General features: G+C 40.6%; 1 protein-coding gene across 1 annotated transcript in view; it reads left to right on the top strand.

Annotated features, from left to right (window-relative positions):
• The window catches only part of grid2 (glutamate receptor, ionotropic, delta 2), an 829,420-nt gene that overhangs the window by 769,680 nt on the left and 37,494 nt on the right, over positions 1–22,246 (top strand). The window contains exon 12 of the mRNA XM_048611693.1: positions 2,628–2,794. Coding sequence (XP_048467650.1) covers positions 2,628–2,794 — 167 coding nt within the window. The remainder of the gene's footprint in view (positions 1–2,627; positions 2,795–22,246) is intronic.

A 22,246-nucleotide genomic window follows, 5' to 3' on the forward strand; every position in this document is an offset into this window, starting at 1 on the left:
AAGGAAAAAACAAAGTTAACGTTTCGGGTCCGGTGATCCTTCCTCAGGACAGAGGAAGGGTCACCGGACCCGAAACGTTAACTTTGTTGTTTCCTTCACAGATGCTGCCAGACCTGCTGGGCTTTTCCAACAACTTTGGTTTTGTTCCTGATTTACAGCATCCGCAGTTCTTTCGATTTTTATAGTTGATCATTCACCTGAGCACCCTGTTCCCATTTTCATAGAATCATAGAATCCCCACAGCGTGGAAGCAGGCCATTCGGCACATCAAGTCCACACCGACCCTCCAAGGACCATCCTACCCAGACCTATCTCTCTACCCTATTCCTCTAACCCTGCATTTCTCATGGCTAATGTAGCCTGCATGTCCCTGGATACTATGGGCTATTTAGCACAGCTAATCCACTTAACCTGCACATCTTTGGACTGACATGGAGAGCATGATCCCTTTAGCCTTTAGAACTATATCTTATTCCTTCCTGAAAACATTCAAAGTTTTGTCTTCAACTGCTTTCTGTGGCAGAGAATTCCAAAGGCTCACCACCCTCTGAGTGAACAAATTTTTCCTCATCACCAGGTAAGGATGGCAGATTTTGCTCTCTCAGGGATTAGGTGAGCTTTTATGGCAATGGTTTATATTCACCATTAGACTAGTTTTTTTTTTAATATCTGATTTTTATTGAATATGAATGCCACCATTTCCCATGGTAGGATACGTACCCATGTCTCCAAAAGATTAGCCGAGGAGTCTTTATTAATGCTGTGATATTACCATGAGTCCACCATTGTTTGATGCTGAATCGTTGATGATCTTCTCACTATTCCTAACAAATGAATTGGTTGTTATTGATGCATAGATAGTAACATAAATACTCATAACTATTAATGAGAAATCTCAATCTTTAAAAGAGAACAGAAACAATTTGCACTTATATACTAGTTTTTGTGATTGCAGAATGTTCTAAAGCACTTTGAGCTAATGAAGTGCTTTTTGAAGTGTTGTCCAGTTACGATGTAGGAAAGGCAGCAAACCGTTTTGTACACAGCAGGTTCTCATAAACAACGATGAAGTAATATCCAGATTGCATGATTTAGTGAAGTTGGGATTGAATGGTAAATATTGCCCTGAGCATCAGATAACTGCTCTGTTTTTCTTCAAGTTGGCTTCATGGGATTTTTTCATGATCACCTGAGAGAGCATGCTAGAACCTTAGACTAATGTGTCATCCTCAAGTCAGCACCTCCGACAATGTGGCACTCCTCCAGTTTTGCACTGCACCGAACTGTTCAGCCTGGATTTGCATTCTCAGGTGTTTGAGTGATACTTGAACCCACAGCCACTTACTGACAGGCAAGAGTGCTATCCTTGATTAGTAAGGGAATCAGAGGTTACGGGGAGAAGGCAGGAGAATGGGGTTGAGAAACATAGCAACCATGGCCAAATGGTGGAGTAGACTTGATAGGCCAAATGGTTTTATGATACTCCTAGATCTTATGGTCTTATCCACAAAGCTATTGGGAGGTGGATATTTTGACGTAGTTTAGTTGAAAAGTATCATCAAACCATCATGCAGCATTGATTTATCAATGGCAATAAGACCAGAAAATTCAGCTCTGGCAGTGTCTGTGGAGGGGAAACAGAGTTAACAGTTAGGATTTTACCAAAGGCTTCAGGATCCTGAAATTCCAACAAAATGGGAGTCTCAAGTCCATACATGCCATCAGTGGGTTTGAGCCAACGGTTTTCACAGAGAACTTTCTGTTACATTCCTCTTAACATCTTACAATTTGACAACTTACACTTCTATATCCATTCCATACTCCCAGTCACATATCCTGGCTATCACTAAGATCGCCCACTTCCAACTTATTAGCAATACCTGACTCCACCTCAGCTTCAGCTAGTGTACTATTGAAATTATCCTCTATGTTTTTGTCACCTCAACTGTTGACTATTCCATTTCACTGCTGACCAGCCTCCCATTTTCCATACATTTAGAGCCATCTAACATTCTGTTGCCTGAGTGTTAACTTTTTCCAAATAACATTCATCTATCACTCCTGTACTCACTGATTGGCATTCAAATCTGGCTAAATAATGCTTGAATTTTAAAACTCTTGAACTTGTTTCCAAATCATTCCATGGCCTCACCCCTCCATATATGTGCAATCTCTTCCAACTCTACACCCCTCCAGCATATGCACTCCTGTAATTCTGGCCACTTAAAAATCTCCAAATTTAATAGGAACACCATTGGTCACCGTGCCTTCAGCTGTTTATGTCCGAGTCATTATTATTCCCAGTATACTGGATATTTCCTTATTTAATCTTTTCAATATCCTTCATAACCCTTTTATAATTCCGAATGCATCATTTTCTGATTCAGATGGAGCTTCAGTAACGAGTGACAGTTCTGTCAGATTATGGAAAGATTTTTACTTTGAAACATCTCAAAAACTCTACTTGATGTAGTTATCGTTCTACTTTAATTTGAATTAAGGCAGAACAGCGTTCTTCTTTTCTTTCACCAACTTCATGTCTCCCTCCTGAAATGTTTACCTAAAGAGGAGAGATACAAACGAAAGTTTCATTGGATTTTGACTGAAATCTATTCTGTCACTCACAGGTGAAAGCTGGGAATTACGCCTTTGTTTGGGATGTGGCAGTGTTGGAATATATTGCCCTAAATAGCCCCGACTGCTCTCTGTTCACTGTTGGTAATACCCTGCCAGATCGAGGATATGGTATTGCTCTACAACACGGCAGCCCATACAGGGACATTTTCTCCCAAAGGTAAGATCCCACAGACTGAGCGTGGTTTATCATGTGTGTTTAATCAGGTGCCAAGCATATCAAGTAAACATAATCTTTCAGGAGAATTCCAGCAGTGAAAGAATGCATTTTCTCAAGGATAAATGCACACCTTCTTGTAGTTGTACCACATGTAACATCTGTTTTGCTTCAATGTGTTTGAGAAACGGCAGATACACTGATAAAAATTTTAAATCTCGTCATCATTCCTTTACCAAAATTTATATTTTTAACATGTCTTTCAAATATTTTGGGCTTCATTTTGTCTTTTGAACTAACACTGTTTAGTATATAACTGAGGACAGTTTTGGTGCTGGTTGAGGAATGGAAAGATGAATGGAGGATTCAAACAGAGATCACATTCATGGACATCTAGCATAATTTCATGAAACAGGATTTTATTTTCAAATGTATCGTGGAGGTAAATATTTTATGTATTTACAATATGTACCCTTCATTTTTTGAAAAAAACAATTGTGGAGGACTGATCTATCCCTCTAAAGGTCAAATCTTTCATCTCCTGTAGAAATGTACTTCCTTTCACAGACCTTGTTTTTCTCATTATAAGCCCTTTGATATCATCTCCCCTATAAAGCAATCTCCCTTATAAAAGGTTTGCCATTTATTCAGCATCTTCCACAATCTCAAGACTCAAAAGAACTTTACAGCCAATTAAGTATTTTTGAAGTGAAATTGCTACTTTGTGATCAGTAAACATGGCATCCATTTTTTGCACAGCAAGCTCCCACAAACAGCACTGTGATAATGACCAGATAATCTGCGACTTATGTTGGTTTATGCAGAAACATTGATTAGGACAGTAGGGATAAAATGCTCTTCTTTGAAATAGTGCCATGGGATCATTATATCTGACTGAGAGCATTGATATGATGCCAGTTTGATGTTTCATCTGTGCAATGTTTAATGGTTTGCTTTCATACATACTTCGATTATGCCAGTCTGATCACTGATCTTCCCACATTGCTTGTTTGCGTAACTTTGTAGGAACAACTAGTGAGTCATGTAGCTGACTGCACACTGAGAGTTCTGAAAGACCTGGGAATCCTGCGAAGACACATTTATGTGAAACTTCTGTAGAGTTCTCAGATGTTTTGAAGTTCTATAAACATTTGGTTTGGATTCAGAGTCATCTCCGTATTACTTTGAAATGAGTCAGATAAATAAGACATACAGCAACCCACCCAAACAAGACACATGATGGCCAGCAGGTACAACAGTCTGAAAACTGGATGATCTTGTGCTGTATGCCTTTAAAGGTGTCACAATTTACCACTTTGTGTCCAACTTCACATCCATTAAACAAAGCCCTTAAAGTCAACTTGATGTTATAATCCATGAACGCCAGCAAAATCCATAGCAATAGACAAGCAAAACAAAGCCCATTCACAACAGCAATCATCTTGTCGCCAAGTATCATGATGAATGATGTTGGAGGTGAAGGGTTTATTGCATTGCTCTGTCCTGTAAATTTAGAACTGCTGGAGAAAATATCCCTTTACTGATCTCCACAAGTATCAGAGCATCATTATTTACCTTGCAACAATGGCACCTTTGGGACCCTGATCTAAGATTAAACTGGGTTGACGAACATACTTCATTTTTGTTCTAACTTTTGTCGGAAGCCTATATGAAGCCGGCTTGGACTATTCCCAAGTCCAATTCCCAACTTCACTTGATTATCCAAATATCCCTGTACAAATCTCTGAACAGTAACATTGAATTGGTGTTCCAGAAGACATCAGTTGATTATTTAAATAGAAACAATATTCAGAGTTATGGAGAAAAAGGAGGAGAAATGTGCTAAGTCATAATGCTCTTTCACAGAGCTGGTGTACATGATGGGCCAAACAGCCTCTATCTGCACGGTAACAGTCCCGTGATGTTACGAGAATCCTCATCCAGGAAGACATGAGATTGGTTCATGTACAAAAAACGAAGCTATGTTCCTTCAAAGATGGATCTTGTATGTAATGCTGGAACATTAAAGAGACACAGAATTTGGTATCCAGTTCATAGTGTCATAGAATCCCTACAGTGTAGAAGCAGTCCATTCAGTCTATCAAATCAGCAGTAATCCTCCGAAGAGCTTCTCACTCAGACCCACCCCTCTAGCCTAACCCAGCTAATCTACACATCCTTGGACACTGTGTCAATTTAGCATGACCAATCCACCAAACCTGGACATCTTTGGCCTGGACGGTTATGCTACGTATCAATTGATAGAAATCTTACCTCTGTATCAATGCTTTGTAGGAAATAAGGACAAAATCTAGAATGACACTCAATTGAGATGCTGCATGTTGGATGCACTGTATTTAAAATGAAGTGTTAAATTGTTGTCCCATTCACATTCTTGAGTGGATGTAAAAGACCAGAAGACATAGAAGCTGAAATAAGTCATTCAGAAATATCCCAAAACATTGTTTGGATTTTCATTGGTATTCAGATCAGTATTTATCCCTCAACCAATATCACAGTAACAGGCTACCTAGTCCTTTAGCTCATTGTTGTTTATGGGAGCTTGCTGTGCACATATTTCCTGCTAACATTTCCTATATTACAAAACTCACTGCTCTATAGAATTTTCATTGTTGCAAAGCATTTTGAGACCTCCTGAAGTGGGAAAGGTTCTTCCATTTTGCCTCATTTTTTTAGTTTTTTGCTGATACAGGGTACAAGAGGATTGTAATATATTGCTGGATAAGAGCAAAGGAACTTCTAACCAAAAAACAGAAAGTGCAGGGCAAACTCAGCAGGTTTGGTAGGATCTATGGAGAGAGAAATAGAGTTCATGTTTCATGTAAAATGTGATTTAATGTTGTTTCTGTCTCCACAGATGCTGCTTTTCTCTAACATTTTTTTGTTGGCTTTTCTTGAGATCTCCAGCATCCTCAGTATTTTGCTTTTACTTCCAACTAAAGTAAGATTGTTTCAAGATGCTGCAACAGATCATTTTCCTGAGTTTAAATGTCAAAGTGGCACACAAATACATTCAAAGAGCAAAAACAGCTTGCAACAAAGTAGATAGATTCAGAAAAATGTGCCGTAATATGGGGAGAAAGGATTCATAATCTGTGCCATTCCCATCCTTTACAAGATTGCGATAAAATTTATGAAAATTGAAACCATCTGCCTACTTACAAAAACACTCAGAACCTAACGTAATGTCGTTGCTGCATCGAAAACAAATTATATAATTAGTTTAAACATACCCGCGGGGTGCTATTGATAAGCCACAGTGTTTGTATTTAGTTACAGGTTGATGCTTCAGTGTCTGTCTGCAGTAGACTGCATAATTGCCCTTCAGAATGAGCTGGATTCAATCAGTAAATACCTGCTCCAGCATAAAATGAACCTCTGTGTCATTATTTGGTTCTTGATAACTGTTGCAGTTCAGAAAAGGTCACTTATCCTCTTTGGAGAGAAATCAGAGTCAATGTTTCGGGACCAGTGACCCTTCCTCAACACGAATTCTAAGGAAGGGTCACTAGACCCGAAACATAAACTCTGATTTCTCTGCACAGATGCTGCCAGACCTGCTGAAGTTTTCCAGCAATTTCTGTTTTTGTTTCTGCTTTCCAGCGTCTGCAGTTCTTTCGGTTTTTATTAATCTTCTTTTCTCAGCATGAAGTTTGTCCTCTGTAATCAATTTTATGCAGAATTGTGAACTGAGCCAAACTGCTTAATTCTGTGGGACAGGTACTGAATCTTTATGAGGTGTATGTTCATCTTAAGTGGTCCTGGCACAGATCTTTCATCAGATGAACGCAAATTCCATTTATTTTGAATGCAGGAACAGAAAGCTCCATGTTTGATGAGAGCTGCCTTTTGCTTGATGCATATTTTAATTACCCGGTTAGTATGGATAGTTTCCTTTGGAGATTGTTTAATATGTTTGCAGTTTACCACAGAAACATAAAACTGATTGATTTAGCCACATAGGGGTACTTGATATGGTAACCCCTCCCCCACTCATTAAGCCCAAATCTGTCAAGAGTAACGACTGTAAATGCATGCACATTAACACATGAATTACAATTTTATACACAACCCCTCTGACCTTATTCCATTCATTCATGGAATGTAGGCTCAGTCCTAATTGCCCTTAAGGAGGCGATGGTGAGCTGCCTTCTTGAACCACTGCAATCCCTAGTTGGTAGGTACACCCACAGTGCTGTTGGGAATGCAATTCCAGAATTTTGACCCAGCAACAGTAAAGGAACAGCAATATATTTCCAAGTTGGGATAGTGTGTGCTGTTGACCATCTATGTTGCAGGAGTCATCAGTTTGGATCCCTATAATGCCTGCATGATAGAAGACTTGCAGATGGTTAATATGTTTGGATCGTGAAGAAATCCTGCAGCATCATTGGCTCATGGAAATAAAATATGACGAGACTCATTCTGTCATTTTGAGGAATCATTAACCATGTCCTATACCTCTGTGTTAGGGTCAATTTCTGAACCTCGGGAATAGGGGAATATGGAGTGTCTTCTCTTGAAGCCGAAGAGCCAGACATTCATAAAAACTGAAAGAACTGCAGACGCTGTAAATCAGGATCAAAAACAGAAGTTGCCGGAAATGCTCAGCAGGTCTTGTAGCATCTGTGAAGAAAAAATCAGATGACCCTTCCTCAGAACTGATGGTAGCTAGCAAAACGTCAGTTTATATGCAGAAAATAGGGAGGGCAATGGGGTAAGGAGCACCAGTGTCGACAGGGCCCTCAACCAGGGTCCAACCCATCTCCCACCTTCTTCCCTCGCCCCCTCTCTTCCCTCCTGCAACAGCGATAGTGTTCCCCTTGTTCTTACCTACCGTCCCACCAGCATTCACATCCAGAAGATCATCAGACACCATTTCTGCCACCTCCAGCAAGGCGTTACCACCAGACGCACATTCTCTTCCCCTCCCTTGTCCACCTTCCGCAGGGACTGTTCCCTCCTGGACACCCTGGTCCACTCTTCCTTCACCCCCAACACCACCCCCCCTCAACTGCCCCATGGCACCTGCCCCTGCAACCGGTGAAGGTGTAACACCTGCCCATTTACCTCCTCCCTCCCCAGTATCAAAGGGTCCAAACATACCTTCCAGGTGAAGAAACACTTCACTTGCACTTTTGCACTTCCCAGAATCTAGTCTACTGCATTCGCTGCTCACAGTGTGGTCTCCTCTACAGTGGGGAAACAAAGCGTAGACTGGGCGACCGCTTCGCAGAACATCTACATTCTGACCGCAAAAAAGACCCTGAGTTTCCAGTTGCCTACCACTTTAACGCACCTCCGTGTTCCCTGGCCAACGTCGCTGTTTCAGCGAAGCTCAGCGCAAGCTGGAAGAATAACAACTCATTTTCCACTTGGGGACCCTGCAGCCCTCCAGACTGAACATCCAGTTCAATAATTTTAAGGCCTAAACTCTCCCATGCCCGAGCCCCCTACCCCATACACCAGGCCTTGTTATCATATGGCCTGCCATTATACACTACCTATTGTTAGTCACTAACAGTCCCCATTAACAGCTATTCACCCTCCCAGCCAGATCGTTATCAACTCCTTTGTTTAACTAACTGCTCTTCTCTTTCTTTGGGCTCTGTCCTTTATCCTATCGTTTATTCCATATTGCATCCCCCTCCCTATTTTCTGCATGTAAACGAACATTTTGCTAGCTACCATCAGTCCTGAGGAAGGGTCACTGGACCCAAAACGATAACTCTGACTTTTTTCTTCACAGATGCTGCCAGACCTGCTGAGCATTTCCAGCAACTTCTGTTTTTGAGCCAGGCATTCATATCAGGAATGAGACATATCTATTCCCCCTGCAATCACCCGACTTTCTTCTCAGGAAGTAAAGGTGACAGGCAAAAGAGATGAGGATTCTTCAGGAATTGATTGGTATTGGCCCTTTTGGACCTGAAGCTGGACCCGTGCCTGATGAGAGTAGATGTGGATCTGTCTAGGTCCTTAACAAATGCTTCAGATAGATGTCCAAAGTGAGGTGTTCAAAAATGCAACTCTTCTAATCTATGAAATACGGAGGAGGCAATGGCCGAGTGGTATTATCGCTGGACTGTTAAGCCAGAGACCCAGATAATGTTCTGGGGACCCAGGTTTGAATCCCGCTACGGCTGATGGTGGAATTTGAATTCAATAAAAAATATCTGGAATTAAGAATCTAGTGATGACTGTGAATCCATTGTCAATTGTCAGGAAAAACCCATCTGGTTCACTAATGTCCTTTAGGGAAGGAAACTGCCATCCTTACCCGGTCTGGCCTACATGTGACTCCAGACCCACAGCAATGTGGTTGACTCTGAACTGCCCTCTGGGCAATTAGGGATGGGCAATGAATGCTACCTGGCCAGCAACACCCTTATCCAATGAATGAATAAAGAAAAACCATGGAAACACAGTGGGCTTTTGGACAAAAACAAAGCCAGTTCCCTCTGCAGTATTTTGTTTCATCTTGGACCAGAAATTTAAGGACTGATCCTGATTGGAATTCAATGCCATTCAGGGCAAGATAACCCACTTGATCAACATGCTATCCACAATCTTAAACATTCATTCCCTCTACCGCCAGCACGCAGTGCTAGAAGTGTGTACTGTCTACAAGAGGCATGCTAGCAGCTCACTAAAGGTCCACTGACAGCACTGTCCAAAGCTAGAATCTCCAACACCCAGAAAGACAAGGGCATCAGAAGCAGGGAAACCCCACCTCCTTAGGTTGTGCACCACCAACACCCCCCAACCCTTCCCCACAACCCCAGGCCCTCTTGACATGGAATGATATCACCGTTCCTTCATTGTCACTGGGTCAAAGAAGTGAAACATCCTCTTAACAACATTGTGGGTTTACTTACACCATACTGACTGAAGCTCACCACCAAAATTCAACAGCAATTACCAATGGACAATAAATGGTGGTTTAACCAGTGATGCCCATTTCTCAATACCAAATTTTTTTGAGAAGCGTTTTACATTCCATGTAATCTTTGTGTTTAGTTTGGCCAAATCTACCGTAAACTAACATTTTTTTTTCCCATTTTAGATAAGTCCTACTCACGGGGCTAAAGGCAGCTGGGTCACTCTGGTCAAAAATATACCAGGGACATTTTAACATTAAAAACATTCTAGAGTTGGGCGATTCAAGAATTGAGAGATTTGAATTCTGTGTCTGTCAGAACCCATCGGATACTGAAGGAGAATCAAGCTGGGCTTCCTTCTCCATTGTCTGTCCAGCAGCTGCCTGATCCCAAAAAAGCTTTCTGTGAGAGTCTGACAGGTTGTGGGCCAGGTACTTGCTGCAGTGAGACAGAATATCAATGCTCATATTCTTTTTCCATCAGTTCTATCTGGATACACAGCAGGTCATCAATGCGATGAGAGTCTTTTGTTCAGAAAGCTCCTCTTGCTGTGAATTCTAATCATTTCTGACAGTGCAGCTGATCTGAAAGGTGCATTGTCTATATATGAGACATTTTCTATCTCACCAAATATGAATCTCAGCGCAGAACTTTATGTGATAGCAAGCACAAAGCCCTTGAGGTCAGCACAGCTTCTAGAACTTGCCATGAGTAGATTTTATGCCCTGATCTCAAACATTGTGATGTGTGATATATTAATTTTAATGGGTTTTCCATTCATTGTTCGACTTTATTTCAATTAATGTATCAATTCATGGGATGCGGACTTTCCAGCCGAGGCCAACATTTATTGCCCATCCTTAATTACCTTGGTGAAGGTAGTGGTGAGCTGCCTTCCTGAACTGCTGCATTTGATGTGCTCAATGCTATTAAGGAGGGAATTCTAGGATTTTGACCCAGCAACACTGAAAGAACAACAATATATTTCAAAGTCAGGATGGTGAGTGGTTTGAAGGGGAACTTGCAGGTGGCAGCATTTCCATGTATCTGCTGTCCTTGACCTTCTAGATGCGAAGAAGTAATGGTTTGCTGACTGTCTAAGGAGAGTTGTTGCAGTACATCTTGAAAATGGTACACTCAGCTATCACTGCACACCAGTGATGAAGTAAAGGAATGTTATTAAAGGTGTTGGATGGGGTGCCAATCAAGTGGGCTTCTTTTTTCCCTAGGTGGTATCAAGCTTTGTGAGATTTGATAGAAATGCACTCATCCAGGCACGTTGTGAGTATTCCATCACACTCCTGACTTACGCCTTGTGGATGGTGGAATGGGGAATCAGGAGACTAATCATGGAAGAATTGTCAGTCTCTGACCAGCTCTTGTAGCTGTACTACTTATCTGCCTCGTCCAGTTCAGTTGCAGGTGAATGGTTAATTCCCAGATGTTGATTATACGGTGTTTACTGATGGTAATGTCATTGAATATTAGGGGGCTTAGTTAGATTCTCTCCTGTTATGATGCAAAATAGGAAGCCAGAGACAAAAGCAGTGGACACAGTAGTTTGAATTAAAGTGTAATTGCATTTATATATGTCCTTTCGCATCCTCATTATGTCCAAAGATTCTTTTCAGCCAGTAAAATACTGCTGAATTGTGTTAATGGTTGTAAAATAGGAAATAGGGGAGCCAATGTGAGCACAGCAAGACCCTGCAAACATCAGTGAAACCAGATTCAAAAACAGAAGTTGCTGGTAAAGCTCAGCAGGTCTAGCAGCACCTGTGAAGAGAAATCAGAGTTAACGTTTCGGGTCCAGTGACCCTTCCTCAGATCACAGGACCCGAAACGGTAACTCTGATTTCTCTTCACAGATGCTGCCAGACCTGCTTATGTTTTCCAGCAACTTCTGTTTTTGTTTCTGATTTACAGCATCCACATTTTATTTGGTAAAAACGGATTGTCTGTTTTACTAATGTGAGCTGTTAGATAATGGTTAGTCACCAGGGGAAATTTAGATATTAAATTTTAGTTTTATTTTTACCTACACTTGCAACGGCAGAACATAACTTTCTCTGCCGAGTTGACTAGCGAATGCAACAAGTTTCTAAAAGAATAAAAGCAAAATGTTGCAGATGTTGGAAATCTGAAACAAATACAGAGAACGCTGGAGAAACACAGCAGGTCTGGCAGCATCTGTGGAGAGAGAAACAGAGTTAACATCCAGTCTGAGTCTTCTTCTTCAGAACTTCTTCAATACTCTGTGTTTGTTTCAAGTTTCTTAAAGAAACGTATAAGCAAAATATCATTTTTACAAAGCTAATGGCAAAACAGGGAGAGTCAAGCCGCAACTTGTTGATATTCACATTTAGCCACACATCTGTTCCTCTCCTGAAGTTGCTGAACCATAACTCACAGTAACTGCATACATCATTAGACGTTACTGCTATTTTTATAATAAACAATAGCCTAAAGTTCTACCGGAAGCCTTACTGGAGTTGGTTCAACAGAGTCAAGAATAAGACAAAGAGGTAAAATAAACAAAAGACTGGTCATGGGTAAATCAATCACAATTTATTATTTCCTAACATTCTCCGGAGATTGACCCACTCGACACAACAGAGCCATTATTTGAACAGAAGTGTCTTCTGTATTACCAGTTCCATTACCAGAAACTATCACTTGCTCTGTTTTGAATTTTTCACTAATTGCTGAATGGCCTGACAAGTATCACAGGTCACCTACACCCTGCAGAGCCACTAGGAACACTATCTTGGCTGGTTATTGGAAAAGTAATTTCCTACATGTCCTGATCTTTTATTTTTCTTTCATGGGCATCAATAGGCCAGCATTTGTGGTCCATTCCTCATTACTGAGTGGCTTGCTTGGACCAGTTCAGAGGACACACGAGAGTCAATCACATTGCTATGGGTTTGGAGTCATGTGTAGGTCAGACCAGATAAAGATGGCAGATTTTCTGTGATGACGACTGAGTTTGGAGGAGTACATTCTTGCTGTCTAGTTCCACCATTCCATCGGTCACAACATAAATATAAATGACTTATAAAGACCCTTTGGTCCAACTCTCCATGCTGCCTAAGTTTCCCATTTGGCCCATATCCCTCTAAACCTTTTCTATTCATGTACCTATCCATATGTCTTTTAAATGTTGTAACTCTACCCAACTATACCATTTCTTCTGGCAGTTCATTCCACATACAAACCACCCTCTGTGTGAAAAGGTTGCCTCTCAGGTCTCTTTTAAATTCTTCTCCTCTCACCTTAAGAATATGCTCTAGTTTTGAATTCCCCTACCCTAGGGAAAAGACCTTTGCTATTCACCTCATCTATTCTGTTCATGATTTTATAAATCTCTATAAGGTCACTCTTCAACCTCCAATGCTCCAGAGAAAAAAGTCCCAGCCTATCCAGCCTCTCTGTATAATTCAAACTCTCCGGCCCTGGCAACATCCTGGTAATTGTTTTCTGAATCCTATCTCTCAGAATCCCCTCCATCACTTAGTCACCAGTGATGTCAGACTCACCAGTCTTTAGTTCCCAGGCTTCTCCTTGCAGCCTTTCTTAAATAAAGACACAACATTAGCCACCCTCCAGTCCTTCAGCACCTCACCTGTAGCTGTAGATGATACAAGTATCTCTGCTATGGGCCCTGCAATTTCTTCCCTAACTTCCAACAACTTCCTGGGTTACACTTGATCACATCCCACTTTTATGATTTATCCACTTTTATGTTTTTTCCAGCACCTCCTCTTCAGTAATGTAAACGATTTTCAAGACATCAATATGTTTTCCCCCGAGTTCCCAGCATCTATTTCTTTCTCCACATAAAAACTGATGCAAAATATTCATTTAGTATCTCTCCCATCTCCTGTTGTTCCACACATAAATAAACTTGTTGATCATTAAGGGGCCTTTTTCTCTCCCTAATTGCTCTTTTGCTCTTAATGTACTTGTAGAATCTCTTTGGATTATCTTTAACATTATCTGCCAAGGCTATCGCATATTCCCTTTATGCCCTCCTGATTTTCCTCTCAAGTATGCCCCTAGACCCCTTATACTCTTCAAGAGATTCACTTGATCCAGTTGTCTGTACCTAATATATGACTCCTTCATATTCTTTACCAGAGCCTCAATATCTTCATTCAGCTACTATTCCCTACTCTCACCAGCCTTACCCTTCATTCTGACAGGAACATAGCGCCATGTTCCCAAATGTACCCTGAGCTCATCTGCCTTACCTTTAAGACCCCTTGCACTAAAATAAATGCAGTTTAATCCCTCAGACTTACCTCGTTCTCTGACTTGCTCTTTTTACCCACCCAACTAGTTGTTTACTTTATTTGTATTGGGTGTAGAATGAAAAGAGCTATCAACCAGTTTTCTTTAATAAATGACAAAATTATTGTTTTATAATAAAATGAGGTTTATTCAGCACAGTCAAAACAGATTACACAATCCGAAATATGCAAGTATAAATATTTGCCATTCTAAATAGTCACTGCCATATTTTTCTGCAGAAATTAATTTTGAAAAAATTGATACATCAGCTGAATAATGGTTAGTACTTAAAGAGAAAAGGATAAGATATAGGTAATGTTCCAAATGCTTCCCATCTGGCATTTTTTCACACCTTGACAGGTATCACTAGACACAGATAGTTGTCACTGGGGCATGAGATGCCATTGTATCAAATGGTGGAGCAGGCTTGTCACACAGAATTCCCTACTCCTGCACTTAGTTATTATGTTCTTACGTTCTTCAAATGCTGTTTGTTCAGGAGATGTCAAGAGAAATTAATCTCAAAGCCTTTCAGACACGATAGCTGCTTCCATTTCTCAGCTATTACGCAGAATTGTAAAAAGGATTTCTCAGGAAGGGCGCAAAGGATGAGCTGGGGGGTCTTGTTGCTTCATCAGATAACTGCTTCACACCCCTGACCCCAGCCTCCGCAAATTGGATTCCCAGCAATTAACACAAAGCCACAACTCTTGATAGCTGTAAACGTAGACGTGTGATTTTCAATAAATCACAGCAGTTAGTGGAAGACATGTGACTTCCAGCAATTCTAACCTTGGCTGTTTACTCAGCTTAAATTATGTGATTTCCACTTATATTTTAATAAAAGAAAGTCTCCCACTGTGTCAATTCAATGACATTTTTTTTAAAGAAAGGCAGATTCAGGTACATTCCCTGTGCTCCAAAATGAATCAATTTTCATAATCCTGTAGACATAAGCCCTCATGAAATATTAATAATGGAAGCATTTTTCATAACATTTCCCTGAATGATGTTAGCAAAGATGGGTCTTTAACAATAATCAATGGTAGTTTCATGGTCCCAGTTGCTGAGATTTGATTCATCAGGTTTTAATTCTACCTCTTGCCCTGGTGGGATTCAAACCTAGATTCCCAATGTGTTGACAGAGACCTTCAGAACGTTAGTGCACTGACATTCCCACTATGCCATGCTCTCCCCCAATTCTAAAACATGCTATCTTGTGAAGGAACTAAAACATACAGCTATACTAGTTCTCTCCTTTCACCCACAGTAACATTTAACCAGAGTGGAGGAGAAGAGCATGATCAATTAGTGCTGCTACAAAAGCCATTACAGCACAAAGACCATTTATCTTGCTACAAAACCAGAAGTCTGTTTGTTGCACGCTTTTGAAACAAAAGACATCTTTTTCACTCTTATACAATCCAACAGTTTATGCCACTCTCACATTTAAAAGGTTTCAATTTACATTTCATCAGCTGACAACTGTTTACAATGACATTGTAAACTTTAAGTGCGAGTTCATTGGGAGACATATCAAAGACACTGTACAAGAAGTTAGTTCATCAGCAAAATTTCCACTCAGGTTAAGGCAGGGAATTCATAAGACACTACATGGAAGTCCCTAATGTTTGTCTCTTTGTGGCACAACATTCTAAATCAAAAGGGTTGACTGGAACTCCTTAGTTTCAGGTATCTTCTTAAGTTTCAAGCCCAGGAGTCTCTTCATTTCCAAGCCCTGCTTTTTAAATGAAATGTATTCAATTCATGGTTGCCCTCCATTTTCTGGGGAAGTAGGTGAAAAGAGGGAGTTTCTGGAGCAATTCGCCAGACTGAAGGGGATCTGGAAGGACAACACTGGCGCGATTTGTGATCTGTCATTTCACTAATCAGGTCTGAAGGGGAATTCCTGTTCATTCAGACGTTACAATGGAAAGGTTCAGACTCATGCTGCAGTGAACCCTTCTGAAACAACAAGCAATCAAGGCTGACACTGTAGCACAATACTGATGGAATGCTACACTGTCAGAGATGTTATCTTTCAGACGGGACGTTAAATCATGACCGCCCACCCAATCTGCCTTCGCCAGTGGATTTTAAAGATCCCCTGGAGTTATATCGAAGAAGAGCAGAGGGGATTTATTCCCACTGTCTTGGCTGAGATTTAACCCTCAATCAACACCACACAAAAAAATGATTATTTGGACGTTATCACATAATTTCATTTTGCTGTGGCTGCCACGTTTCCAACGTCGCATCAGTGACTGCACTTCAGCGGCATGGTGGCTCAGTGCTTAGCACTGCTGCCTCACAGCGCCAGGGACCTGGGTTTGATTCCACCCTCGGGTGACTGTCTGTGCAGAGTTTGCAGATTCTCCCCATGTTGGTGTGGGTTTCCTCTGGGTGCTCTGGGTTCCTCCCACAGTCCAAAGATGTGCAGGCTAGGTGGATTGACCATGCTAAATTGCCCGTAGTGTTCAGGGAGGTGGAGATTAGATGGTCTGGTTGGGATGCTCTGAGGGTCGGTGTGGATTTGTTGGGTCGAAGGGCATGTTTCCGCACTGTAAGGATTCTACGATGAATATTGAATTGATTGTAAAGTTCTTTGAAATGGACAGCCATCATGGAAAAAGTTGTATAGATAGAAATTCTTTCTTTCTTAAGTTCAACTGTGAACCACTTAAGGAGATATTAGGATGCCAGGTAGGTTTTAAGGAGCATCTTAAAGGTGAGAAGAGAGGAGATGAGGTCTAGGGAAGGAATTCCAGAATTTAGCGCCCAGGCAGCTAAAGATACCATCATTGTTAGATATGTAGGGTAGCTCTCTACACTGTATGAGCTATTGCTCGTGATGAAGATTATTACCCAATCCTCCTTAAATGTAGCAAGCTATATTTGGCTTGCTTATCTAATATAATAGAAAAAAATACCTCCTAGTCTAACTAGAAGGGTCTCTTGTGATTAATAAGATATAGTTCATTGCATATTAGCAACTAGTTGCAGGGTATACTAATATGATAGATATTGTCACAGAAACGTTGAGAAGGACCATTTTCCCCGCGGCATCGGAGGCTGAGGGGTGATCTTGTAGAGATTAATAAAATCATGAGGAGCATGGATAGCGAAAATAGCCAAGGTCTTTTCCCCAGGGTAGGGGTGTCCAAAACTAGATAGCAGAGGTTTAAGGTGAGAGGGGAAGGATATAAAAGGGACCTAAGGGGCAATTTTTTCACGCAGAGGGTGGTGCATGTATGGAATGAGCTGCCAGAGGGAGTGGTGAAGGTTGGTACAATTATAACATTTAAAAGGAATCTGGATGTGTACACGAATAGGAGGGGTTTAAAGGGATATGGGCCAAATGCTGGTAAATGGGACTAGAATAATTTAGGATATCTGGTCGGCATGGACAAGTTGTATGGAATGGTCTGTTTCCATGCTGTACAACAGTGTGACTCTATGACCAGATATTAAGTCTCATTCTTTAAAATCATATACTACTCTGTCCACCAGTACATATGGCATCATCCTAGTACATGGTGTTTATGGAACATTTCAGCATTAACCCTTTCAGGACTTTTTTGACCCAACGCCCTGTAACATTGGAGCGATGAAAATCGGGGATGTGCAAGAGGCCAGAATTGAGGCAGTTAAGGGATCTACGAATGTTGCAGGGCTGGAGGAGTCAACAGAGGTCAGGAAGGGTGAGGCCATGGAGATATTTGAAAACAAGGATGAGAATTTTAAAATTGAGGCGTTGCTGGGCCAGAAGCCAATATAGTTCAGTGAGCATGGAGTAACAACTAGTGACACATCTCACTGGGATAATGCACTGAAAATCAAGTTCTGGAGTAGTCACAAACATTAAAGATTCTAAAATAAGTACATAAAATTCCCCAATTTACCTGATTTTCAGACTCAGGTGATAGAAAGCATGGGTAATGTTTCTGTACTGAACAAGAATTTTGTCATTATTTACAAGAATTATTTAGTATTTATTACAAGTAATTAGACTCTAAGCACTGGTAAACAGATATAAATCATCAGATATAACACGACTAACTGAAAATCAAATTCCCTTATAAACCCCTCCTTGTGTACACACAGACAGAAGGGACAAATAGATTATGGGTGGAGGAAAGCCGGGAAGACAGTTCAGAGGGTTGTTGAGATGAGACTTATGATGGTCAATAAGTTGCTTCTCAGTCACCTTTCTCCAGATGATTCCACTAGTTTGCAAGAGGCACAGGGTGACTGGTTCACTTAAAAAAAACCTCTGACTTATCAAATAAGAGTCACAGCTCACAACAAATGCTGAAGGAAAGGTTGGCTGTTTCCTTCAGCTTTAAAGTGGACTTTGACTACAAAGAACAGACAGCTCCTGAGCTCATAAAAATAAAATCACTTCTCTCTATTTCCTTCTCACACCAATCTATTTAGTTACCTGAGGACCAATTACATGTTTGGTGGTAGACAAAGGCTTTCCACATCAGGAACTGGCGCCTAGTCTATAGACCAACCAATTTCACGTTGGCAACCAGAGCTGAATTGTATACAACTCCTGGCTCCATTTCATCTGTAACCCAAACTTCAATTGTTACTTGTTCAAACAGCTATTTGCATGATCTGTGTCATGAGTGTCAGGTTGCGTACTTCTCAAACATGCAACAATCCTTTAAAGCATGCATTTTAAAGTGATTCTTTCTCATTTCAGTTCGCAATTTTATCAAGTACAAACACAAAAGGGCACGGTCCTTACACAGTTATAGATGTACTTCAACCTAACAGAACTACATTATCCAAATACCAGTTAAAATTGAATCACAGGCAAGGCAAAATAAAGTAGCAAAATAAAACCCAATTTACATAAATTAAAGATGCACATTGCTTTAGGCAGCCCATTTATCAGCCTGCAGTTTCAAAGAATGGATGGTATTAAATGGATGACCCCCAAACTGGATGAGTATATTGTCCATTGGCAATTGCCCATTTTTGCTGTTTAACCCCTACAAAATGAGTAGGTTTAAAATTGACCATCAACATATTATTCAGTTTATCATGAGCAGTATCATGTCTGATCAACTAGTTTGAAAACTCATATCACGCCAAATTAACTCTGAGCAGCAATTAACGGTTTGCAAATTAAAAGATACATGAATGCTGTTTTGAGAAGATGCTGCTATTTTATTAATTGAACAGTGTTTATCATATGCCTTCATCAAAATTAATGTGCATTGAATTTCTAAATAATTAAGATGCCCTTGCCATTCTTTTAAATTATATGAGAAACATTATGTTGTTGAAAATCCCACGTATCATTGTAACAAGGTTTCATTAACATTTGGAATGTACATGTTTTTTCTTCTCTATCCAGAGAAGTTGATTATGATCTTTGACAAAACTATACTTTATTCAATCTTCCTCAGGTTTTCTCCGAAAACAAAACTGAATACATCATTTCTAACAAGTTGATTCTGCAGTTTGGTTAAATTGGTGCTTGCTCATTGATCATTATTGGTGTAATTGGGCACAGGCTCAAAATGACACATGTTTAGAGGCCAGTGTCATGCACTGGGAGGTGTCAGGAGCCACTGAGAGTCTTGTGCTGTAATTCCCTGGCCCTGTGTTTGGAGCTTTAGGAACATCCTACTTCAGTATATCAACAATCTTTCTTCCCAAAGACAATACCACAGTGCCAAAGAAAATATATATTCACAGGCGCAACCTTCAGGACCCATATCTAGATTCTTTCCATTTGTAAGTTTTTCATTATCAGGACTACCTAGAGCTGGACAATCGTTACAGCAGATAAACAATAAATGGTTACAACGGTAGATTTAGGTGTAAAAAGATGGGAGGAGGCTTGAGAGGAGTATAAATACCAACAAGAACAAGTTGGGCTGAATGGTCTGATTCTATATACCATATTTTGTGATACCCTGTATCCTTTGTAATCCTATGGAAAGATAATAGGATGGACAACTTTCTCTCCATTCCTGTTTCTGTGCATTTCAATATCCCATCCCACGGAAGGCGATGGCCTAGTGGTATTATCACAAGAGATCCAGATAATGTTCTGTGGGCTGAGGTTTGAACTCTGCCTTGGCAGATGGTGGAATTTGAATTCAATTTTTGAAAAAACTGGAATTAAGAGTCTAATGACAACCATGAATCCATTGTCGATTGTAGAAAAATCCCATCTGGTTCACTAATGTCCCTTAGGGAAGGGAACTGCCATCCTTAGCTGACCTGGCCTATATATGACTCCAGATCCGCAGCAATGTGGTTGACTCTTAACTATCCAATGAACAATAAATACTAGCCTAGCCAGCAACACCCTCATCCCATGAATGCATTAAAAAAAAATTGAGCCATGCTTCGTGAAACCTGCCCATGTGATTTCAAGGACCCTTATTTGAGTAACTCCAGTTGTGCAACAATCCATTGCAGTGCTGAGGGAATGCTGTACTTTTGGAGGTGATGTCCTTCAGATGGGATGTTAAACCGAGGCTTCACCCACCCTCTCAACTGTATAAAAGATTTCATGCTATTAATTTGAGGAACAGTAAGGAATCTCTTCCTGGTGCCCTGGTCAATATTTATCTCTCAATCAATAACTAAGGCAACTTGACCAATACTTAAGTAAAAATGAAGAGCTGTGAATGCTGTAAATCAGGAACAAAAACAGAAGTTCTGAGGAAGGGGCGCCAGACCCAAAAAGTTAACTTTGTTTTCTCTTCACCGATGCTGCTGGACCTATTGAGCTTTTCACCAACTTCTGTTTTTGTTCCAGTATAAATACTTGTGAGAGCTTACTGTGTGCAAATTGGTTGCTGCACTTACATTTCAACAATGATTACATTTCAAAAGTGCTTCAAAGAGCTGAAAGGGTCTTCAGAAAGTTCTGAAGTCATGGAAAATCTTCCATAAAGTTACAGTCTTGCTTACTTTCTGGGAGGTATGCAGGTTCCTCAGCTGAAGTCAGGAGGATAAGCAATGTGGGGCTTAGACAGGGCCTGTGAGAAGAAGTCAGAATTGCTGGCACCAAACCAAGATAGCAACACATGTTTAGGACAATCGTTTTATTGAAACTTGCAAGGGTTACCAACAGCCCCAGGTCCAGTGGGCTATGGAAGTAAGGATGCAATTGCCAATCCTACTGGAATCTTTTCCTGGAGGGTTTGTTATATGACTTCTGACTTCTAATCATGCCACTATGCCAAAAACACTCATCCCCATCTCCAATAATCTTATATCTATAAACACTTCTTTTTCTTTAAGGGCCTCTTTGCTTTTCCTTTCACTCATAATATTCACAATAACATCCAGGAAATTCCTGTTTAGTTCCCAAAGACTGCAGGACCACTCTGGAAGATTGACAATCATGCAATTCTACTTTACCCACTATAGGAAGTATGTTGTGAAACCTGAAAGAGTTCAGAAAAGATTTACGAAGATGCTGCCAGGGTTGGAGGGTTTGAGCTTTAGGGAGATGCTAAATAGGCTGGGGCTATTTTCCCTGGAGCGTCGGAGGCTGAGGGGTGACCTTATAGAGGTTTATAAAATCATGAGGGGTATGAATAGGGTAAATACACAAGGTCTTTTCCCCAGGGGTGGGGTGAGTCCAAAACTAGAGGGCATAGGTTTAAGGTGAAAGGGGAAAGATGTAAAAGGGACCTAAGGGGCTACTTTTTCATGCAGAGGATGTTGCATGTATGGAATGAACTGCCAGAGGAAGTGGTGGAGTCTGGTACAATTACAGCATTTAAAAGGCTTTTGGATGGCTACATGAATAGGAAGTGTTTAGAGGGATATGGGCCAACTGCTGGAAAATGGGACTAGATTAATTTACGACATCTGGTCAGCATGGACAAGTTGGACCAAAGAGTCTGTTTCTGTGCTGTACATCTCTATTACTCCATAATCTTACAGCATACTGTAACTAATATGGCTCAATCACATGACAAAAAGAATAATATCACATGGTTGTGTTTTATAGTCATGAAATTGTCAAATATTCACCTTGCATTTTTAATGAGATGCCATTTGACGCGGGGGGAATGACAGCAATACAAGTCAGATATGATTGTAATAGATCAAAAATGACCCGATTAATTCATAACACCAACGCATGAGAAATATTTAGTTTTTTCACTGAGAGTCAACCTGTAGGAATACCACCTAACAATGAATTTCCATCAATTAGTTTCAGTATTATTCTATAAACGTCTACTTAATTGAACAACATGGACGTGTACTGTTT

The sequence above is a fragment of the Rhincodon typus genome, chromosome 1 (genome assembly GCF_021869965.1).
Source record: "Rhincodon typus isolate 14 chromosome 1, sRhiTyp1.1, whole genome shotgun sequence".
Taxonomy (NCBI): domain Eukaryota; kingdom Metazoa; phylum Chordata; class Chondrichthyes; order Orectolobiformes; family Rhincodontidae; genus Rhincodon; species Rhincodon typus.